A 22,961-nucleotide genomic window follows, 5' to 3' on the forward strand; every position below is an offset into this window, starting at 1 on the left:
TGAAATTTAAATCAGTGAAAATGGCAGTAATAGATCACTACACTTCATCGTTTTTCGTGGCGTTGGGCATGAAAGCCACGAAACGTAGATACATCAGGTTTTTAACCGGCTGCGAAAGTACATCAATCATAACACGATGGCTTTGTATTTACAACGCTCAGCTCTACTAAATGTTATTGTAAAAAATATTCCATATAAATGGTAGAGTAGAACATGTTTACCCACAATAGGAGGCTCTAACTACAACTTACGCTGACTGCGAGTTTTAGAGAAAAGAAATGCATTTCTTTGGTGTCGCTTATTTATTGCAAAATTCCATGGCGTAAATTAAATCGAAAAAAGGTACGAAATTCTATCCTTACGCATGATCAATTCTTCGGTAAAAAAAGGAAAAAAGGACTTGTCTACTTACCTCCTCGAGCCATTTTTTTTTTTTATCAGTATTAAAATTATTCATTAATTCTTTATCCCTGTAATTTTAAATTTTTAAGCTTCAGTTTTTAATTCCGCGTTTAAGAGTACAGTCTGTTAATTACCGATGAAATACGTTATGGAAGACATGGACTTAAATTTCTGTCTTGGTGACGTGATTCTGAATATAACCAATTTGTCAATTTTACGGACTTTGCGTGTTGCTAAGAAAAGACAGGATTCAAAATTAAGCTTGACGTTCGCTGGCTGAAATGAACCCATCTACCAACAAGAACTTCAACAAAAGCATCCATTAACTTCATAGAAGCTGCGACACATTTAGGTTTTCCTCACAATGTGTTGCATAATAAAGACTATAGGCGGCAGCGTGGCTGAGTGGTTAGGACTTGTACTCCGGAGGTCGCGGGTTCAAGTCCCATTCTGACCACTAAGCTGGAGTTGTTTCTCGGTAGACCCCAGTTCAGCTCCTTGGTCATGCCTGTGAATATCCAAATGGTCTGCCTCCCACCAGCTGGGATTTCAAAGGCTATTATGTTTATTTGCAAAATGTGTTTCTTTCAGTTTAAGTCTCATACCTGAAAAGTAGCTAGTTGTAGCTAAGTACATCGACCACTATAAACATTCAACATTTAATTTTTTTTTAACATTAACCTCCCCACCCCCACCCCACGTACACCTCTTCATCCCCTCTAATAAAACATAACCTAGGAAACTTGACTGACGGTATTGTTGACAATTAAGATCCTTAAAAGCGTTGACAGCATAGTGATATTACATCGCCAGTTGAATAAAAACAAGCGGAAAATATAAACAGGAACTTCTACAGAACCCTCTAGACATTTAACCTCCGAAATGCAATATAAAAGTTAGAACATTTGCGAAACATAGAGCTTTCGCTGTACGTACGTGGAACAGTTACTGTTTTTTATGGTAGCTATAATAGCTATCTTTCTTGTCATTTAAATCGATTTTTTTTCTTTGATTTCAAGAAGTACGATTTCACATTAGAGAACTGAGAACTAAAACGTCTTGCCCAAACCATATAAACCTTTTTTGTTGGGTTTTCAAACCTTCTGAAGTAATTTTCTCCGATAAAAGATAATTATAATGTACGGCAAACTCTACACTTAAGATGACAAGTTAAAGCAAGCTAGTTTAGGCTGTCAAGACATACAAATTATTAAACGAAATTGAACCTACACAACTTTCCAGAAACGAGAAATCGACGTCCGTCATGGCACAATCATGATTCAAGAAGAATGCTGAAATTCTATCCAATTAAAAGGTTTTTGTAACCGAGATTCACCAGTATTTAAAGCGTTCAACAAGTTAACAATAAAAACAGAATGATTTAATTCTCAAGTCAGTCAATGATGTGAAATTGCTTTCATCTCTTCCGCTCGCGGGGTGAAAAAGTTGAAAGGTTGTGGTTTGACAACTGAACTTTGAATGTGAGTAATAAAGATAATACCATCCGAAAGGACATCGTGCAATTTCAGTTTTTAGTGGACAAAACCTTGTACCAGAATTATTTTAAGTATATTACAGTCTTTTTTTTTTTTTTTTTTTTTCAATTTCTAAAAGCTAAAGATATAAATAGTTGCCTGAAATAACACCACAGTTTACGACGGGAGCACGGGAAAATATAATTTAGAGTTCTAGAAATTTTGCCAACACGACCGAAATTTCATCATCAGTTTCATCTCACCAGCACTTTCTAAAATTTCTTTTCGACGTTTGGTGTTGTTAGTAATGATTTCTTTTGAGAAGGTATTTAAAACAGTCGCACAGAAGTTTGTAATACAATGTCAATATTCTCGGTACAAAGTTCTTGTCCGCTTGCTACTCGAACTTCTAGCTTCATTCCAAAATAGTTCAATAATATTTCTCGACTCTGTGTATACCAGCTCTTTAAAAAAATATATATCGTGTGTGATAACTGCTGCGAGCTGTTAACGCCAACACACGGTACGTAAGGCAACAAGGACACAGCAACTAAGGAAACGAAGAAGCAAAATTAGAGAGAAAGAATATAGTGAGTTTAGAAATCCCTGACTCGATCAGGAAGAGTTTCGCCCGATGGCCTGCGGTGATCTGCTGCTTTTTGTGCCTAAAGAGGAAAGTGGTATGTACCCTGTGAAATCAAATAATAACTGTCAAACTGTCCTCACTTCTGTTCGGCTTAAATAAAAATCTGATCGGGCTTAAAGAGTAAATTATTTTAGTGAGAACTCCCATAGACATCCATTTGGGTAAGTTTAAGGATTTTCATTTCATTCTATTATTATAATTATTTTATTACTATTGCTTTTTTTGTGCGACTCCAGGTGATGTTTTCAAATGCCACTCTTAAATCCGAAATGGCATCTGATTAAACAATAAAACTGAAATGTAAATATCCTTTCCGATCACAAGATGAGTGTTAATTATTTTCTATAACAATATCACTTCGAAAGAGCGACATTACTGGCTACAGCAGCTTGGTCAGTGATCTGGTTCAATGTTTTGCCGGATAAGTTCAAAAGGGCTTACTTTGAAACTATAACTGAAACTCGAATTCATAAAATCCATAGCAGCCAAAATTAGCTTACAGAAGCTAAGGTTGTCTTCTTGTTGAACAGGTAAGTGGAGTTCTTGATCAATCCGAAATGTCTTGAGCACTTTTCAGCTTTGCATTTGATATAATTTTTTGCAAACCTCCGACAACAGACGAAGGTTACAGTTGCTTCTAATTACTGTTTCATATAAAGAGAAGCATTCCTATTTTAATTTCATATTTACATCGTAAATTCTTTCCAGATTTAATTGAAATGACTAAATTTACGTGCACGTCTTTCATCAAATACCTCAAAGACCTATGAGTGATCTGATGTGGTTTCGATTAAACACATTCCGTTCTCGCAACATTGGGACTTCTCGTGGCAACTCACACTCACACAAAGAGTCGTTTTCGAAATGAATGCAAAATAATGATATGATTATAACTAGAACGAAAATGCGGTAAACCGACGACTCGTTTTGTGGTAAACCTTTGGTTCTTTTATTTTTTATAATCCATGGTTTGTTTAAATTACCTATTAGGCTATGGCAATTTTCATGAATGATTACGAGTGCACAAAATCCCACAATAGAGAGATTAAACATGACGTTACGCCAAACGGCAAACGGCAAAAATGAAACTTTTGCCGTCTGTCTTCAGCAGCCTGTACAGTAGAGTGATAATATTTGTATTTGCGGTGAATAGTAGGAGACATTTTTCTGTCTTTGTGTGATTCATTTGAGGATTACAAAAAAAGAATAAAAAATCAGAGGTAATCTTCGCCGTTCGACGTCTTCCGTGAACGTCATGCTTAAACTATCTCATGTTGAAACTGTAACAATTAATGGCAACGTGAACGGGCGCAACCATAAACGAATTGGCTGACAGTTAATCTAGTTCAGAAATTTGATTTGTGTCTTAAAGAGTTTATTTAAAAAGAAAATTTTATATTTATTAAAAATAAAAATACAAGATAAGATTGAAATCTTTTGCAATTTTACAATTTCCGTTTCTACTACATGGCTCTTAATTAAATATTCGTCGACTTATTCAGTTCGGTGCTGGCCTTAAAGTTCAGGTCTTATTTAATTGTAGATATTTTTACCTTTTTACCTTTTTGAAATGCATTAACAATTTTATCAATATTGGAAACTCTTTTAAATTTACGGTACCTGGAAAGCCGCGTTCGAGAGGTTTTTGTGTGCAAGGGGTGCATGCATATATGTATGTATCTGTCGCGGGTTTGTGGATTCAAATCCCACTGGGACAAAATTAATGGCCGTGGGATACTTCCTTGTATGGGCTATAGGTTTTGGCAGTCCCAGTCTACGATTTTTTAATGGTTTTGGTCTGAAAAAGGGTGTTTTTAACTCTGGTTTAGCACTGCGTGTTTTGTTTCCAAGGAGCTTTTTTCCGCATCAATATTGGTAAACGCGTAGCCTTTCTCAAATGTTTACCCAAATCGAAGCCATTTCCGGTTAGCTGCAGTCATATTTAGAGCCGTGTAGTAATTTTAAAGATTTGAAATTGGATATCAATTCTTTCTTTTGCTCAGGTCTGAATTGGGGTATGGAAAATCACAAATTTTGGTCTGAAATAGGGCACAGTTTTCGACGTTCGGGTCGCACACCCCCACAAAAAAACTGAAAACGCGAGGGCGAAAGCTCTTCAAAATTTAAAAAAAATACGCGAAAGGGCCACGCGAAGGTTTCTAATATTAAGAGGCAAAGTTTTTAACAGAAATAAGTTTGCCCTCTAACATTTCATTAGCATTCTGGCTTAATTTTGCTTTTATTTCCGTTACTTATTGACTTTTCAAGAAAATAGTGAAATCCAAGATGGCGGATCCAAGATGGCAGGTCAGATGACGTCATTTGACGTCATATGACTTCATAACCAACAAATAGTACACTGGACAAAACTGTTGTGGATCGACGCTTCACAACAAAAAATTAAAACAAACAAAATGGCACATAATTTTGCGATTGTCTTTACTAAACTCCACACATGGAAACCTATTTTTATATGTATCACGCAAGAAAGGCTTGCGTTACACCTTGTCCAAATTTGGTAACTGAGTCATAAAAGCACGCAGAATCACTTCTGAAAAAAAAAGAGTCGCATTTGGGGTGTTGCTTTGCGAAGAAACTCTGTACGTGCTGTAGGATTTTTTTTTTTGTTTTTTTTGTCAAGATTTCGACAAGCAAGCATGAGAAAGACTTACACCTTATTTGGGGGAAATACAATACTTTCTTCAGATTGTGATCTTCTTGAAGTCTTCTCTTCCGGCATTCTCGCCCCTAAAGGCCGCGCTCCTTTTGGTCCGCACCAAAAGAAGCGCAGCCTCTGGGAGCGAGAATGCATTCCAGCTCCCGAAATTGTCTTTGTACAGCGCATGCTCGTCAGGGGGAGAAATAGAGTTTGGCAGATGGAGGAGTGTGTATTTTTGTGACGTTTGCCCAGTCCATCAAATTTGAATCAATTATTTTGTAATTTGCATGATTTATGAATCGAGTTCAGCGCGTGTTTAGAGCGGCGTTTGCTGAAACGCTGAACCACTGTCGCATTATCCGACTTGGCAAGTTGAACCTATGCTAGAGTCGCAACAATTAATTTGAGTCGAATTTAATTGCAGCAAACGTCGCACCATTCATGCGTCTTTTTCAAAATTTATAGGTTCGACGAATTAAATTCGACTAAGATTCGACGTTTGCCCTAGGCTTTACTGTTCTTGCCGCATAATCGGTCTTCCACCTGTTTTGAAGATGGATGCCTTTAGCTCGCGCTTCGTACAAGCCACGATTACACAAAATACTGCTGTGTTAAAGCGTTGTCGACCAAGAACCTCAGACGCTGCTAGTTGTGCTTTTAGAAATGTTTCCGGACCTGTTCCTGGGCTCATCTACTAGGAGCTTGCCATTTTCTCGCATTTTCTTGCATAACAGTTTGAAATAACCTTGTTTAGTTTGCGCTGTGGCCCGTCAGGGGTAGCATCACAACTTGAATCTTTGATTCCGTAAACCGCAGATGTATCGCAGGAGATTATTGTGCTTTTTAGATGGATTATTGCTCCTTCCTCATGCCATCTCGTAAAATTGATGAAAAAAAAAAAAAAATCCACAAACACGTGACAATTTTCTTCGCACAACAATGTTAACACCGGTCTAACACTACGGTGTTGATGTAAACCGTAACTTTTCTTTTTCTCAGAAATGGCGTAATTTTCCATACCTTTGTGATTCAGTCCACAAATTTAGATAAGCTGTAACGCAAGTTTTCCTCGCTTGATCTACATGAAAATAACCTTCCATGTGTTGAATTAAGACAATCAAAAAATTATTTGCATCGCTTTGCTTGTTTCAATTTTTTGTCGTAAAACGTCGATGCAGAACAGTTTTGTCCGGCGTATTATGGTATCACCACAAGTCACCAAAGCGTAATACGAGAGTTTGTAAATTCAGCTGCAATTTGATGAAGATAAATGAAAAAAAAAACAAACAAACAAAAACAAAACAAAACAAAACAGGTTAAGTGTTGACCAACCTTCGTGAAATTTGCGGTTGCCATGGCAAAGTCAAAAGTGATAGATACACAATGACATATCAAAATTTCCCCAGATGATGAATGAACAGCTACTGAAAGTTTAAGCCTCTAAGAGCAAAATTAATCTTCTTTTGACAAATTTGAAAAACCCTATGGAGGTGCTTTCCGCCCCTTCCCCTCTCCCTTCCCCTTGTACGTCGGAGTGTTAATTAGATTTTCTATATCCTTTCCAACTTCTATTCCAGTGCCGCCGGCGCAAGTTTGCATCCGCAAAATTTACAAGCAGATTTTATAACCTTTCTGAGTTTAAAAAACTGGTGACTGTTCAAACATAAAGCTTTAAAGCCGAACGCAAACAAACCTGAAAAGGAATTGGCTGTTAGGACGAGGAACATGATGTTATTTTTTATTTCTATTTTTTATTTTTTTTTATGATATTAGTCGTTAAAATTTCTGGTTAAAAGCAGAATTGTCTATTCATAATTCATATCATAGATGCTAACATTTTGAATTAGTTGTTCATTTCCCTGAGAAAAGTAAACCATGATCAAAGGAACACGAATATTATTGCTTTTAGTAATGGGTTGATTTCTCCGTAATCACTCACCAGATCAAGTTTGCTGTTGATGTTTTTTCAGTCTGTCAGTTATGTCAGCAAACTGTATTGCTAACTTAATCTTACGACGTTCTTAATTATTTACTGGATATCGGCCAGTACAAAACTATGCGTCCTTGTCATTTGGAGACATTCAGTGTGTTTCTTTTGTGGTTTTAGTTGTTCAAGAACTTCTCACAAAAACTGAAATGTTGCATGATGAAAAAGAAATTTTATTTCAGCAGTGCTAATTAAGTTAAACTAGAATATTTTAGGCATAAGCAATATAAACATTGTACTCTTTGTACTTTATCTTTGCCGTAATATTAAGAGAAATGACAAAGTGTTCACCTATGTCATAAAAGCAGGGGATAAGCACACTCCTCCACTGATTAAATCTTTGAACTAGAAACTGCTGTTTGCTTATTTCTGTCAATATAATATGGTTCAATGAAATCTCTTAGTGATACCCTTCCTGTTTGTGACGAGATAAGGTCATCCTTGAGCAGTAGGCGAGAACCAGTGAACACTTGTACCCAGAAGTTTTGGGAATTGCGTCCAATATACGGTATTGGCAAACATCTTCCACCTACGCTTCTCACAGTCTTGATGTTAACTAACTGCATGGAGTAATTAATGTAAGTTGATGTGTTAAATCTTATTACGAATAACCTGTGACAATAATGTTACCGAGGTGAACAAAAATTGCGAAGAAAAAAAAAAATACATGTCTGTCTTGAGTTCATGTTCCACTGCTTAGTTCTAGTTGTAATTAACTCGATTCAAGTACCACTATTTTTGAAGATATGTTCACAATTTAAAATGTTATACGTTCTCTTCTTTTTTCCGAAATTTTTGATCAGCTTTTTCGTGGTAGATTTTATCGCTGTCTTGTTGTAAAATATTGAAGATACGTTATTCCTCTGTTTTGTGAAATTTCGATCCGTTTTTTCGGGCTCCATTTTATAACTGTTCTGTTGTGAAATATTGATGATATGTTACTCTTCTTTTTCTGAAATTTCAATCGAAATACATGTCATACATGCAGCCCACGCAAGGCAACTGAAAAATAAAGACGGCTTTCGTTAAGTATGGCAATTGGGAGTCTTTCTATTTTTGTGATTAATAAGCCAGAACTTTCACATAATCCCGAGGGGGTACTCCCTTATATGGGCTATATAGGTACGTGCGGCCCCAAAGGGTAGGGTTTTTCAGCAGTTTTGGTCATACATAGGGTATCAGTTTTGCCAATTTTGGTTATAAATATGGTATGGTTTTGTCACTCTGGTCTTTAATTGGGTATGTTTCTCAGAAGAAGCTACTATTTGATCATTATCAATAAGAGCGTCAACAAAAGCCCTTCATAACTTATGTTTAGGCCAACTGTGTCAGCCGCAGCTTTCATAAATAGGTTATCGAATTGTTGGTCAGGTCATAAATAGGGTAGCAAAAAACGCAGATTTTGGTCGTAAATAGGGTAAGGGTTTTGGGAAGTGCGCCGCACACCCCCATCCGTCCACTGCAAAACAATAACGTCAAAAGTCCAAGTATTTTGGATAACGTAAGCCCTGACGGCAAATTTTTCGTATGAAGTAATTACGTTACAAGATCTGTTACAGAAGTGAAACAAAAACAAGCAAACAAACAAATATATGTTTCATGATAATAAGGACGACAAAGGGATAGCTGCTCGCCTAATTGATCATCCGGCATCAAAGAGTGTGGCATAGGTTCTGACCTCACCGTGTCTCTTATTCCTCAAATCTTTAAACGATTAAAACTCATGGGCTTCTTTTCATTGCTTTTTCTTTTTGTAGATATCGAAATTGTATTTGACTGTAGATTGGGCTCCTGTACAGTCATGATTTCCGAATCAGGTCAGGCTGTCATAATCGCAATACTTTCTATATTAGCCATCATCGACATCATTGGAAACTCCCTTGTCTGCGTGGTCATCACTAGGAATCCAGATATGAGGTATGTCGATACTGAAATGTCAAATGACGGATGCTACCTGCACTCTCAGCAGCATCTGTTATTACAGTGGAACCCGGCTTGTGCCTACGTCGTCATTATGGCCATATTTTTCTAGCCTGAACAAAAGCTCAGCCAGTCATGTTCTCATTTTAGAACCCCTTCGATACGGCCACCCCGTTAATATGGCCAGTGTTTTGTGGCCCGTTGGTGGCCGGGGTTTCACTGCACTTTTCAACATAGACACTCAATATCCTCTTTAAAGCAGGCTGAAAAATCAAAGCAAGGTCGTCTTTTATTGCGATGTAAATTACATGTTAACGACCTCGTGCTACCGGTACTCGCATTGTAAGTCTTGAAGTACGGTAACATGCGTTCCTGGAAACATCCACTATCGATCATTACCATTGCCACACAGTAAAAAAGGAAGTATATACAAAAACAACAGCTTAAACAGAGCGGGAAAGCTCCAAAAAAAAGAAAAAAAAACCCATCAGACGAGGCCATTCCAGTCGTTATAGTTTTCAGTTGTAGCTGAATAAAATTGATTGTGTCTGCTGATATAATTAATATGTTCACTTATGAAATCTTACTTGCTGTCTATTGCTTGGCCAAAAATTTTGCTATAAGCCATATGTTATTAATATACTTTTTTATCATTTGTTGAACTTATTAGGCAATTTCGGTTTCGACAAGAGGAATTTCCCCGTGTTTTCTGGAATTGTTCTTATGTTTGCAATTCAATTCTGTAACAAATAGGCTGTGCATTGTTAAAAATAAATCAATTATTTCTTTCACATATCGTTTAACAGGACTCCTTTCAACTATCTGCTTGTAAACTTAGCCGTGGCGGACATGATGGTGGCAGTGTTTTTTGCGCCTTTCCACATTTTTATCCACACGTTCACACACCCAGGTGGTGTCCTCGGCAGAGTGTTATGCAGTTTGGTGACGGGTGGAGGCTTCGCATGGGTTGGAGGTGCTTGCTCGGCCTTCACGCTGGTTGTCATCGCAGTTGAACGTTATTACGCGGTGAATTATCCTCATGGTAACAAAGGAAAACTCACCAATGCCAAATTGAAGGTGAAATATAGTACTTTGGATCACTTGTATCTTTAGGTTGGATGGGTCAGTGGAATCCATGATCACTGATTTCGATTTTGGGACACCTTACCGCAATGAAAAACATAAAGGGCTTCATCTTTATTCTTGATTTATATAATATTCTTCTCTGTAATAAAATATCTTTTTGGCAGCCTGGCGAAGTGCTAGTTGCATTATCTCAGTAGAAAGTGCTTGATTTACAAAGTTAAATTTAATGTGTTACTCAAATAAATTGAAAAAGAAATATAATTACAGAGTCAGTATCACTTTTACAGATTGATAATGTGATGTACCAGTACGTTTAAAAAACACGTCAAGGGATGTTAATTGCATTTCAGGTAATCATTCCTGCTTCTTGGATCTTTGCAATAATCATGGAAAGTCCAGGGTTCCTGAGTTCGGATTATAACGAGACTCTTTCCATCTGTACTTTGGCGTTTCCCGATGAGTGGATGGGAAAGGCTTTCAGCGTGGTATGGTTTCTGGTGTTTGGAGGTCTTCCCACACCATTAATGGCTACATTTTACTCCACAGTGGTGTACAATCTGTGGTTCAAGCGCAACGATCAAAATGAAATTTCCTACCAACAACAGGTATGACCAGAGGTCGTTTTACCCCTATTTCATTTAGTGTTAACAGTATCGCTCAAATAATAACATGAAGCGACTAGGAGTATTTCTACTCCCCCTGGATGGAGTGCTCGTCCATCGTAGGGTTACCCCCAGCATTAAATTCGCCGGTACCCATTTATACACCTGAGCGGAGAGAGACACTGTGAGAGTAAAGGAGAACACTACACAATGTCCCCGACCAGAGCTCGAACACGGACCGCTCGATCCGGAGACGAGCGCACTAATCATCAGTGCTCCGCACCTCAACATTGAGAAGAACATAACAAAGCAAAATTCGCAGTTTAACACAACGATCAAAATGAACTTTCCTACCAACGGCTGGTATTACATTTGGTGCTGTTCATTCTGCCTTAAAATTGCTACGATGCTGATCTCGTCATTTCTTTTTTCATTTGATCACTTAACGTTCGCATCTTGGTCCCGTCGGTATGAACGACTCGCAATAATCTGTACCGTCCCGCGAGTAAAAATATTTTATTTACGTACCTTCCATGCGCAAATCGCCGTTCTCATTATGATCAATTCATCACTTAACGGATGTGCCATATGTGATATATTTATTTGAAATGTTAATATGTTTTTAACCGGTTATAGATATACGTAACGTACCATCAAATATTGAGGCTAATGAATAAGATAAAAGAAAAATCGCATACCTTCGTTTCGTCTACATGTATCTACAATCTTTACGACTTGAATTTCAACACTGTTTCATGACGTAACAGAATTGTAGCCATTGATGTTATTGATTTGGCCATTCTTATAGTGATGTGCCATGATGAAAATTATGATATTGGCATTGTTTAGATAAGACAAGACCTATTCAGAAAAAATATATATATATTGCAAAGTCAGCAAAGTGAATTCCCATTAATACAATGCGTCGGGTGAATCAGTGACAATCATTTCGCTCAAACAGCTTGAGCCATGGCCTAAAAATACAAGACTAATGTAGTGATTACTGACAGTGTCTATTTACACATAATCAGTAACCCGACACTGCTTCTTTCTGTTTATTTTCAGGGAGTACTCAAGATACGCAAGCGTGTAACTTTGACAGCGGTAACCGTCAGCGTCATCTTCTCGATCTGCTGGATGACTGACGCAGTTATCTTCCTGTTAAGCTACCATAGTACCACCAGCAGCCCAAGTGATGTCACCTGGGCAATTGCTGCCGTGATGATCTTGTTCAATTCTGCCATCAATCCTTTTGTATATGCCCTGATCAACGAACGATTCAGGGAAAAGATCAAAAGATTGATAGGCTACAGGTGGCGTTCAACAAACCAGATTCAGGGTATAACGGGAACCCCTCACATCAATCTAGCCACCAGCTCTACTCAGCCAACCCAAATAACGGCAGAATAGTGCTGCGGGGAGTGACGCATAATAACGATAATAACGATAATAACGATAATAACGATAATAACGATAATAACGATAATAACGATAATAACGATAATAACGATAATAACGATAGTAACGATAATAACGATAATACTGATAATAATGATAATAATAACAATAATAACAATAATTAACTAGAGAACACAATTCGCCAAGGAGGTTTTCAGTGGGGCCCTAAAATCCATTCAATATGAACAAACGTACTGCTGGTAAAGGTTACAATAAGTTCACTTTTAGGTTACTGACTTAAATATGGTCGGTGACGCGACTTTTGTGGATAGCTATAGCTTTTTTTTCGCCTTTCCATATTTTCATCCACGCGTTTAATTTGATTAATAGATCCATTCAGGGGTGGAAGTTGGGGGGAAGGGGGTAGAATGGATGGCTAGCGACCCCCCTTTTAGCAAAGCAAATAATAAAAACAAAATCAATTGAAAAAATTATGAAATGTTATAGCAGAAATGGAGGCAAACACTCTGGACAGGGACCAACTTGTAATTTCTACTTTGTAGCATTGCGAGTATTTCTCGGATAGTGGTTTTCAATTAGGTTCCAGTCCTCAAAATTCAACATTTTTGGGGCATGCGCCATTGATTCTTCAACACAAAGGTAGCAACCTTCCCTTTCCCCTTGAAAAATCCTTCTCTTGCCCATTTATACAGTGAGGGCAAAGAAAATAGAATTTCAAAGATTTCAGTTCATCATTGCAAGACTAGAACCATATTAGTTAAATGGACATCTTACCAACCCGGCGAATTCAGTAACCTCTCATTTCTTGTTCATTTTGAATATCTGACATGAGTTACTGATCATGTAATTTTCTTGGAAGAAGTAGAAAAATTGAAATATCGCTAGTTTCGCTAGAAATCCCTTAAATGGACAATAGATATTTCTTTTATCCAGTTGTCATATTTCTTGATATAAGATTATCCAGACAAATGAATTGTCAACTAAACCACCACCAGAATTTGTAGATGTAGTGGTAAATTAAACAATACGTTCTTTAATGTTATCGTGTTTTGTCATTGTAACATACTGCTGCTGCCAGTTAAAGGTCACTATCACTGATTTGCAGCTATGTATACCTATTACATAGGCTGATAAAGTTGTATTAAAATGAGTGTTAATTGAGCTTATGTTGTTGATGAGATCATTCTTAGTCATTAGTCATGATTTTTGTTTTGTTAAATAAGACTTCTGCTGAAAATCAAATTGCAAACAAAAATAAGATGTATAAAAAATAACCAAATAATTAATTGGATTAAATTAAATTCCGAGAGAGCGATAGGGTCTGATTCAACTACAGAGCTTGCTGGTTTGCTTATGTCCCTGATTGACCAGAAAGGCTCCGTTCCGATGTATGCGTTAACATTTAACCTACAAGAAACTTATCTGGAAATTTAACGTTAAACTTGAAATGAATTTTCTTTAATGAAGCTATAGCTTTTCTTAAGTTATATCTGCTTTTCCTAAAATATTTAAATACTTGGTTAGTTCACTTATTTTTCTTTTTTGTAAGGTGATAATATTCAGCGCTCTCATCATTGAAATTATTGAAGTTAGACCGTAATTGAAGCAATTGAAGCTAGGAAAGACTTAATTACAGTTTCTACATCTGATGTTTACACTGTAAGCGTGTTCTACAAGAGCAATTTTTATATGGGACAATTTTTATGTAACAAATATATTTGACCGTGTAGATGGCACAGGAAATAATTTGTCAACAGTTCAAAGCTAAGTGCGCCAGTATTGACTTCCTACAGCAGACACACGCAGGAACAAGGCGGAGGTGCTGAGTCTCCCCCGAAAAAAATATAAAAGGTAAGGAAACCCTTTTTTTTCCTTCTCTCTCTCTCTCTTTTTTATTTATTTTTATTTTTATTTTTTTTGGTTATTTTCTTTTAAACATTTCTTCTACTCGGTCCTATTTACATTAGGGACTTTAAGATATGGTATGGCTAGGCTGTAGTACGGCGGCAGATAGTGAAGATCGCTTCCGGTGACGTCATGACTCGCGTGCCAGTACGGCTTTCGCGCCCTAGCCTTGCTTTCTACTGCGGGAAAGTGCCTGGTTTCACGTACTCTTCACTACGTGAGTATAAGCCTGCTGTTTACTTCTCATTTTAACGCTTTTTTTCACTGTCTGAACAGCCTAGTTTGAGGATAAAGTTCTCACTCATAAAAATCAGTTCTAAGATTATTGTTTCTTTGTCATTTGTACAGAAAATTTTGAACGATTTTAACACCTAGCGCGAGATGATCAATTCAGTCATATTAGTATCGGGCCGAACAGCCGTAGATAAGAAAGCTTCGTATGTTCTAATCTGAGCTATAATTGTTTATGACTGATCAAAATGTATATTTTATTATAAACGAAAGTTTTGTATTTTCGGACTTATCACGTAATCGTTGTACAAACAACCTGTCCGTGTTGAAATCAAGCTTTTTTTATTCTCAGAGTTTATATTTTGTTTTGTGGTTTGAATTACAGGCGGTTCTATTAAGTTCTAAAAGGCAAATCTGAGTTCTGGGATATGTAAGACGGATACAGGAGAAGGAAATCATTGTCATTAATCAAACCTATTTCGTATGGAAGTAGAATAATCTCTGGTTTGGTTGCAAGTAGTCATTCTTTGTAAAGACACGTAGAGACTGCACATACCGTTGCTGTACAGCAAAATCTTAATCATTTGAGCTTGGCGGGTAAAACATCATTGTCAACCTAGTCCCTCACGGTCAAAGTAGCCGTAGCAGCACCTCGCCGTAGCGTATCTTAAAGTCCCTATCATTACAGGTACGGCAGAACCCCGCCTGAGGTCACTTCCTTACACGGTCACTTTGTTATTACGGCCACTCTTTTTGTCACAGCGAAACGCCCATATATTCCTTACAAGGAAACCCCGTTAATATGGCCAAAGGCCACCTTTTGAAATCACAACCTGTATAATCGTTAAAAATTTTACCCCGTTACCACTCAAACCAAATATCTATTCCAAATATGACAAATATTGAGGAACTACAACAGAAAGATGTAAATTGATACCTTACAAGTCAGGCTTTTGACACACGTCTCTCAAATGAAAGAAAAAACTTCCTCTCCCGGGACACGAAGTTTTTCTCTCATTTCTGCAGAGACGAGTGTCGAAAGCCTGACTTGAAAGTTATTAACATCTTTCTATTATTGTTTCTAAGGCTTTCCTGGTTCAAATAGTTCCTCTTCTACTTGTTACATAGCCCCGATTGTCAGGGGAGGAGCCATGAAACACACAAATTTCTTGAAAGAAAAATGTCCCTTAGATTGGCCGCGTTCTATCTACTCACATCACTAAGCTGCCACATATCTAGCGTGATTGCCCCGATAGTGTAGTGGATATCACGCCCGACTAGTATTCGGGGGGATGCGGGTTCGAGTCCTGTTCGGGACAACCAGTTTTTCTTTCATTTCAGAGACGTGTTTCGAAAGCCTGACTTGTAAGTCATTTCGATCTTTTTGTTATTGTTTCTAAGGCTTTCCTGGCTCAAACAGTTTCTCTTCTACTTATCATGAGGAATTGGGTACGGTTAATGCTGTATGAGCAAGAAGTACACCTGTGATTCGTGTATATCTAGTCCTGTTTTTTTTAAACACACTTGGACAAGAGCTGGCTTAAAATCACCGGACCAGTCGTGAAATTTGATTCAACTCGTTAGTTAACACGGCCCAAGAGTGACCGTTATTTACAGAGTCTCACTGTATTAACACTATTTATATAAAGAGAGGGGGCTGGTTACCTAATATAACTAAAGAGTTAAAGAAGGCAGGCAGCCACTCTTATAAATACAGTCAGAATATCTTCATTAACTACAAAACAATAGAGGAAAATCAGTGCCTAAATTCTTCCTATTATTGATTTATTTACGTCACTGTATTTGTGACCACTTATGAAATGACTCAAAAAATCCCTTTATGGAGAAGAAAATTTGAATTCAATGGAAGGTCTACTAGTTGGGTGAAAAAAAAAAGATTACATGTACCCCATAAATCAATCTGTAATCATATCCAGCCCGAAACTAATACTGTCATTATCCGGCATCGGTGTTAAGAAACTCTTTCAGCTATCACCACAATATCACCATGCCTTACAAAAAAAAAAAAAGAAAAAAAAAGAAAAAAAAAAACACCTCAAGCTTATATCTAATTAGTAAAAAGGACGTATCAGACAGCCTTGTTCAAGTGTATTGAAAACACACGACTAGTTATTTTAAGAACATTAACTACTAACAATAAGAACTATTAATCTGTTCCTTGCCATCTAACAAAGGGTTCAGCTAATGCACTGATACTGATCCTGAGGAGGATTCTAGAGGGTCTGGACTATTTTTTATGTCATCAAAACTGTAAATATATGTTGTTAAAACAATCAGTGTCAGCAGCGGTTGGAATACGACCCTCTTTTCCCCCAAGCAATGTTGGAATGCTCAATTCACCTGAACCCCGTGCTCTGTGGTTTTAGTTTCTTCACAACATTGAGAGATTTGAGAGGGAGCGATCGCGGATCAAAACGTCATTGTACCAACAATGTGGTAGTGATTGTAGGTCGAGATCTTTTTTAAAGACCTAGTTCCCGGCCATCTTTCTCCTTCAGGCCTTGCTAGGTTGCATGGTTGTATGATTAATTCTGTTAGGGAACTCAATACTCTCAATTTCCCTTGCAACTTGAATCCTGTTTGCAGAACGAAAGGTACTGCACAACATTCTCTTGACTTTACCACGAATGGTTGGTTAAACAGAGCATAAAGAAATGGATTTACGGTTGAATTGAGCAGAGCCATTGTGGTGGAAATGGCGACGTGTCCAGTGTTTCGGGTGGTGAAATGCTTTAAGACGTAGGTAATTGAACTTGTGCCCCAAGAGATTCCAAAGATTGAGCTGACAGTTATGACCATGAGAGTGACTCTCTTCCGCACCTTCATAATACCCTGTGATTAGAGATTCATATTTTGATTAAATAAACAACTTATAGATCGACAAGCGACAAAACACCGCTTCCTTCTACCGCATCCTTTCACATGCCATCCAATATTAACTGCCCAGGATTGATAATGGCCGATAAGGATTCTGCCAATTTCAACCAGTGACAGAATACATCCGGTACTTTTAAAGGGAAATTATTCATTAACTCATACCTTTTGTTGGTGGGTAATTTCATCGTCTTCATCACTTTTGCACCACAAAGCGTACACAACCGTTGAGTACAAGCCAACCATCAGTACCAAAGGAAGAGCAGTTGTGGCTAAAAGCCAAGTCAAGCTATAAGCCTTGGCCATCCATTTACGAGGAAAAGTCTCCACACAGCTTTCGATATTCTTGTCATAAATCGTAATCAGGAATAAGGGGAAGGTGAAGACAAGTGAAAGGATCCAAGAACCAGGTATGATCACCTGAAATCGTAATGTGTAAAATGGAAGCAATCACCAGCCAGTCCCTTGAGGTTTCATTTCCACAAATGGAAAACAAATCCACACAGTTTGGCCAGCCAGTTTACTAGTTCTTCTGTTTGCCAACAGCATAGTCTATAACCTAGCAGTAATCCAAACATAACGGAAGATAAAACATTTTGTTTCTTCCAAGATACGATGAAAGAAAGTGCATGGTTAATGCGTCAATACTCACCTTGAGTTTGCGCTTGGTAAGATTTCCTTTGTTACCGAGAGGATACATTACAGCGTAGAAGCGTTCAACAGCAATAACCACCAGGGTAAACGCCGACGAAACTCCTCCAAACCAACCTAGTGTTCCACCTGTCAGCAATCTGCATAAAGCTTTACCAGCCGCCCCTTCTGGGTGAGTGAAAGTACGGTTTAGAATAAACCTTGGTGTAAGAAATATCCCGAAAGTTATGTCTGCCACAGCTAGATTCACCAGGAGATAATTCATGGAAATCCTACACACAGACAAAAACAGCAGTTAACTATCTTAGGTATCCTGAAGATACAACGTACTGATATGGGGCAACACCAGACGTTGTTTCGGGATCTTTATTTTGTGAGAACGTTATTACATAAAAACACAAAGTCTCTGTTCTAAACTCTATATGCAAACTCTTTCATCCTCAATATGTTAATGTTATCTATGGTATATCAGGGTGTAAACGAAATTATAGATCGATCAGGATATTAATAGACCTCGTTAGCTTGGGCGGTTTGTTTTCCCATTGTAGATCACGTGATGATATTCTTGAGAATTCTTGCTTTCAAATTTTTAAATAGTCGCATGTGCATGAATGAATAATTTTAAGAAAGATAAAAGAAAAATTCTCTGGAGAGTATCACGTGGTCTTCAATTGGGAAAACAAACCGCTCAAGCTAAAGAGGTCTATTTGACTACAGTTATAAAGTGAATGGACTAGTCTCCTGACACGAGTAACATCTGATTTAGATTCCCGTTGTGCACGTGCATTGCGCATGACCGTTAAAAGCTAAGTCAAAGACTTCAGTTGTCTTCTCATTGCTCTCTGACGTATCGAGTGGAGTTTTGTCATCTTCCAATAAACCATTATAATAAAATTTTAACTACGCTCCAAGGCTTGGGGGTATACCAAAAGGAATGGCATCGAAGTTGAGGGATGAATAATTAATTCCCTTTGTTTTGTTCCCCCAGGCCCCGTAGCCAACCAGTTAGAATTTTGATATATGGAAAAAGTCTATTCGGCTAAGTTTGTTAAAAAATAGACCAGATAAAGAAAAAAAAAAAAGATCACTCTGCAATTATGTACAAGAAAGTGAAGAACACTTTCCACTATTCCAAAAATACTTGGGTACTTTTTTTCAGCTATATTAAATGAGAGCTGACTGTCGCTTAAATCGACCTAGTTTGGTGCCTTTATTGTTATGATAATACAAAGATACCAGAATTTGAATTCACGAACGATCACGAGATACTAATCAATTCTACAGTCTTAAGAATGAATTGGCAAAAACGGATTCAAATTGTATTGACGAGCCGAGCCAATTGCTACCACATTAGCATGAGGAGATAAAGAAAGTAAAAAGGTCTGATCTATGAAAGTGACAATTAAGAAATTCCTTATGGAATAAGCATTGCTTACATTAGAAAACGTTGTGTCGCATAGCTCTCTAACGCAACGTAAGGCAAGAAAACCTAACACTGTGTCACCGGAACGCAAACAATATCATGAATTTACGAATATTGTGTAACGCACAAATCCCAGAGATCAGCGGTATAAACGCAAAGAGCAGATCAGTGAAGGAATCAACTCTTCGAAAGCTACTTTCTAATTTGATATTATATTAAATTATATCGCTTCTGGAGATAATCTGGGAGTGAATAATTAAGTATTTCAATATAAACCTACCTCACTTCTCTATTTTTCATTATGATGACACAAACAAGAGTGTTTCCAATAATATTTGTAATGATGAGTATACAGTGTACCGTTGTTACGGCAGCTTCGGCAGACATGTTTAGTGACGTATGGTGAGGCTGAAACCAAAACAAATTCAAATGTATCAGTATTAAATATTGTAAAATTGATGTAAAAATACGCATGTCAGAAAGGGCCTCGAAGAGAGCGGCTTCTATTGTTTACAATGTTCATTCCTTTGGGAATGTATTAATTATCACTTTCACACCCTTTCTCACTTTCATTTTCAAATAATGTTATTTCGTATAATGTTATTTCATATAATTTTATTTCGTATAATGTTATTTCGTATACATAACTATGTGGCGAAGGCTCGTCAATATAGCTTGATTCTGGCAGTGCATTTCGGGGAGAGTATTCGCACCCGTTCATGATCTTCAAGCCTCTAAATGCCACATTGCCATAACAGATTATAACAATGAAGCCACAAAAACAAGTAGTTAGGCGAGAGCCATCACCCATTTTAAAAGTAAAATCAGTTAAGAAAGAGAAATGTACTTTGGTGTTTGAAAACAAAACCTGTGAGAACTTCAAAATTATTCATGCTTATCAAAACATGAACTTTTGGGAAACATTCTTATTTTGGGTCAATTACCAGCGCGCGAAAAAGATTAAATACCCTCTGCCTAAGGCGCCTTCTTTTGTTGAATGAAGTGTTCTATTTTCAAGCTAAAGGGGGCCTTCTGGTAGGATTCAATTGATGAGCAAGACATTTCAAGTTGAAGTTCGTCGTCTTTAAGTTCGCATCTTGCATGTGTATCTATTGACAAATTGTTTTTCTGCACCATTTTGCATAAATATTTCTCATCTGACAAAGAACAAGGTCTTGCACTGTATATGGTGCTGTAGTTATAGTAAACCCCGCCTCAAACTTCAAGTATTCCATTTTCTTCAGTCACAATGAACTGACAACTTTCTTTAAAACCTGCATGTATCGCCGTCGAAACGACAGGTGCACGATAAATAATAGATGCATATGAAGACTAATATTCGTGCAAAACTTCCTAAGGTTTCTATCCAATCTTCTGGGGCTAACTTTTAATTATCTGAAGACAATATTTATTCCCTTTGTATCCGTCTTAATAGCACGTAATTGCAATAGCATTTACCGACCGGAATTACAAACGCAGCTTCAAAACGCAGCCAGAAAAGATAAATTGCACAAGGTTATAAAGACAGATCTAGCCCGGGGGGCTGAGATAATTTTTTCATGCACGCTTCAATATTTTGTCCGTTAACTACATCTGTGTGATAAGATTAAAATATAGATAGGTCCAGCCAACATATGCGTGCATGGCACACGTACCTTTTTTCTTATCCAGCAAAAGATAGAACTGTGTCAGTAGACTAAACAACAGAATTGGTGAAGTCCATCATTATTGGTAAAACAAGGCAGAATAGTCACATGCCGCTTCTCTTTAACAATCGATTTTATTTTTTCTCCTCTCCGCGTTGTCATGACGTAATATTTACAAGTTGACATTTGTCTTCAGATGTTTCCCTAAGCTTGGAGACTGATCACGGACTTTGACAAGGTTCAGACACGTACGACTGGGAAATAATCGATTAATTACATAGCCTTATATTATGAAAGAAATGTAGAAAATTTAACCAGTCGAATTCAAAGAAACAACAAACGTCGGGTCAGCAAGAAATCATTCTGTCAGTGTAAATGTTTTGGTTATTAACATTTTCAGCTGCTTTATTATTACCGTGTACCGTGCCGCTGTCACTGTGCTATTGAAAACAACACTTGTTCACGACGTAGAAACGTCGCAGTTGACTTAAGCCTTCGCCGCCGTCACGCAGACGTCAACATGACTCATTTAGCACCTACGTTTCAGATTCAATGTCCACAAAAACCACTTTCTAAATTAACACGTCGGTTTCAGTTTTACAAACAATCTTTTGTTACGAGTAAATTTGTGGAGTTAACATTCAATTTTGTAACAAGCTCTTGTTACACTTTACAGACGCTGCATGCTCTCAGCAGTAGTTATGAGATATTTATGTGATATACTCCTGGAGATTTTCAGTGACCAATTTGCCAAGAAGGGACCACGCCCAGATCGGTTTAATTTAGTTTTGTGTGTTTGTGTGTGTGTGTTTTTTTGCTTTGTTTTGTTTTGTTTTTGTTTTTTTTTCCACTGGTTTTCTATTCACTTCCTGTAGTCAAGGCTTTGGTGAGTTTCCTATTTACTTCCTGTGACAAGGCCAAGTGGGTTTCCCATTCCCGTGTCGAGGCCATGGTTGTTCTTCACGACAATAATTAATTTAAAAGACGCTGGGTACTTTCCATTATGCCAGACCGACCAGTCAGAGATCAGTGAGGCTACCCGAGGAAAATGGACCGACATTTTCCGATCAAACCGGGCCAACCAAGAAGAATGGCTCTTGCCATTTTTTGTTCGTTTTCTCAAATTCCCTACATAAGTGGAGAGTTTGTCAAAATGAAAGGCAGGGGCGCAGACCAGACACGAGAGAGCGGCGGAAATCGAGCCTGTTTATATATATGTTTAGAGCATAGGGCATCTACAATGTTCCTTCACTCGTTACGTTCTTGGGCACTTAGTTGTAATTTATGAACTCCACTACTCTTGCCTGTCGTAGTTCTTGTTCGGTTAACCTTCTCCAGTTGTTGTTTCTTGTCGGTTGACCTTCCCCAGTTGTTGTTGTTGTTGTTGTTGTTGTTGTAAGTTGCTGTTTTTTTGTTTTTGTTTTTTTTTCCCTTCCTCGCTTTCTTTTCTCTGGCGGGTTCGAAAAGAGGGCTTGACTGCAGGTGGCAATTTCCCTTTGCTTTCTTAGAGTATGGCTGATCCATTCCCATTTCTTTCTTCTAATTTGGGTCAGTATCTTCTCTTTCTGTGTTACCCTCCAGAAATTTTCGCTGCTGATGGTTTGCCAAAGATATCGCGTAACCAGCGATTTACGAAAGTTTGAACTTTATACGTGATGTTCTTTGTCACTCTCCAAGTTTCAGATTCGTATATCAAGACGGTCTTCGCATTAGTGTTAAGAGCCAATATCTTTCAATGAATGAGGCGACAGTCGTGACATTCTGGATTTCTTCATCTTTCTTTGCCAAAATAACCTCTATAGTGAAGTGTTTTTTCATAATATCATTCAAAGGGTCCGAGGTGCTTTAGTTTATTCGAAATGGAGGAAAGTTCGAAAATCATCATTTTAGCACTCAGCTGCCGCCAAAAATGGCGGTAAATTGTGCGTTTTCTTTTTGCTCTTACAGATCAACGCGATTTTATTTATATTTTGGGTAGTCTTCCTTTTTCTAAATCATCAATTTGATTACGAAA

The 22,961-nt window shown here is 37.6% G+C and overlaps 2 protein-coding genes across 4 annotated transcripts; one reads left to right on the plus strand and one right to left on the minus strand.

The window, feature by feature from the left end:
• Window positions 1-2,863: 2,863 nt before the first annotated feature.
• On the plus strand, window positions 2,864-13,355 carry LOC110063895 (putative G protein-coupled receptor 19). Of its 3 annotated transcripts, none has more exons than XM_020770890.2 (5): window positions 2,864-3,053; window positions 8,927-9,086; window positions 9,896-10,166; window positions 10,526-10,780; window positions 11,843-13,355. In XM_020770890.2, exons 2-5 carry the CDS (start codon window positions 8,971-8,973, stop codon window positions 12,185-12,187), a joined length of 987 nt encoding a protein of 328 aa, XP_020626549.2. In that variant the 5' UTR covers window positions 2,864-3,053; window positions 8,927-8,970; the 3' UTR covers window positions 12,188-13,355. The 3 variants fall into 3 exon arrangements, with proteins under 3 accessions (XP_020626549.2, XP_020626551.2, XP_089146896.1); XM_020770892.2 differs by lacking the exon at window positions 2,864-3,053 and adding an exon at window positions 6,922-7,747; XM_089290770.1 differs by lacking the exon at window positions 2,864-3,053 and having other exon boundaries at window positions 8,893-9,086.
• A 3,407-nt stretch (window positions 13,356-16,762) lies between these two features.
• On the minus strand, window positions 16,763-21,028 carry LOC110063933 (allatostatin-A receptor-like). Its single transcript, XM_089289372.1, has 5 exons — window positions 20,957-21,028; window positions 19,582-19,709; window positions 17,792-18,150; window positions 17,393-17,676; window positions 16,763-17,185 (listed from the first exon to the last, which is right to left on the minus strand). Exons 2-5 carry the CDS (start codon window positions 19,686-19,688, stop codon window positions 16,763-16,765), a joined length of 1,173 nt encoding a protein of 390 aa, XP_089145498.1. The 5' UTR covers window positions 19,689-19,709; window positions 20,957-21,028.
• Window positions 21,029-22,961: the final 1,933 nt, after the last annotated feature.

The sequence above is a fragment of the Orbicella faveolata genome, unplaced genomic scaffold (assembly GCF_042242905.1).
Source record: "Orbicella faveolata isolate gen_17 unplaced genomic scaffold, um_ofav_v1 contig_2, whole genome shotgun sequence".
NCBI lineage: Eukaryota > Metazoa > Cnidaria > Anthozoa > Scleractinia > Merulinidae > Orbicella > Orbicella faveolata.

What these genes read in the sequence shown, in the direction of transcription:
- LOC110063895 (XM_089290770.1), top strand. Translation starts at nt 8,893, where the DNA reads ATGGGCTTCTTTTCATTGCTTTTTCTTTTTGTAGATATCGAAATTGTA. An exon ending in ACTAGGAATCCAGATATGAG is followed by an intron (nt 9,087 to 9,895) that starts GTATGTCGATAC and finishes ATCGTTTAACAG; the next exon opens with GACTCCTTTCAACTATCTGC. An exon ending in TCACCAATGCCAAATTGAAG is followed by an intron (nt 10,167 to 10,525) that starts GTGAAATATAGT and finishes ATTGCATTTCAG; the next exon opens with GTAATCATTCCTGCTTCTTG.
- LOC110063933 (XM_089289372.1), bottom strand. Translation starts at nt 19,688, where the DNA reads ATGTCTGCCGAAGCTGCCGTAACAACGGTACACTGTATACTCATCATT. An exon ending in ATGAAAAATAGAGAAGTGAG is followed by an intron (nt 18,151 to 19,581) that starts GTAGGTTTATAT and finishes GTCTGTGTGTAG; the next exon opens with GATTTCCATGAATTATCTCC. An exon ending in AAATTACCCACCAACAAAAG is followed by an intron (nt 17,186 to 17,392) that starts GTATGAGTTAAT and finishes CTCTAATCACAG; the next exon opens with GGTATTATGAAGGTGCGGAA.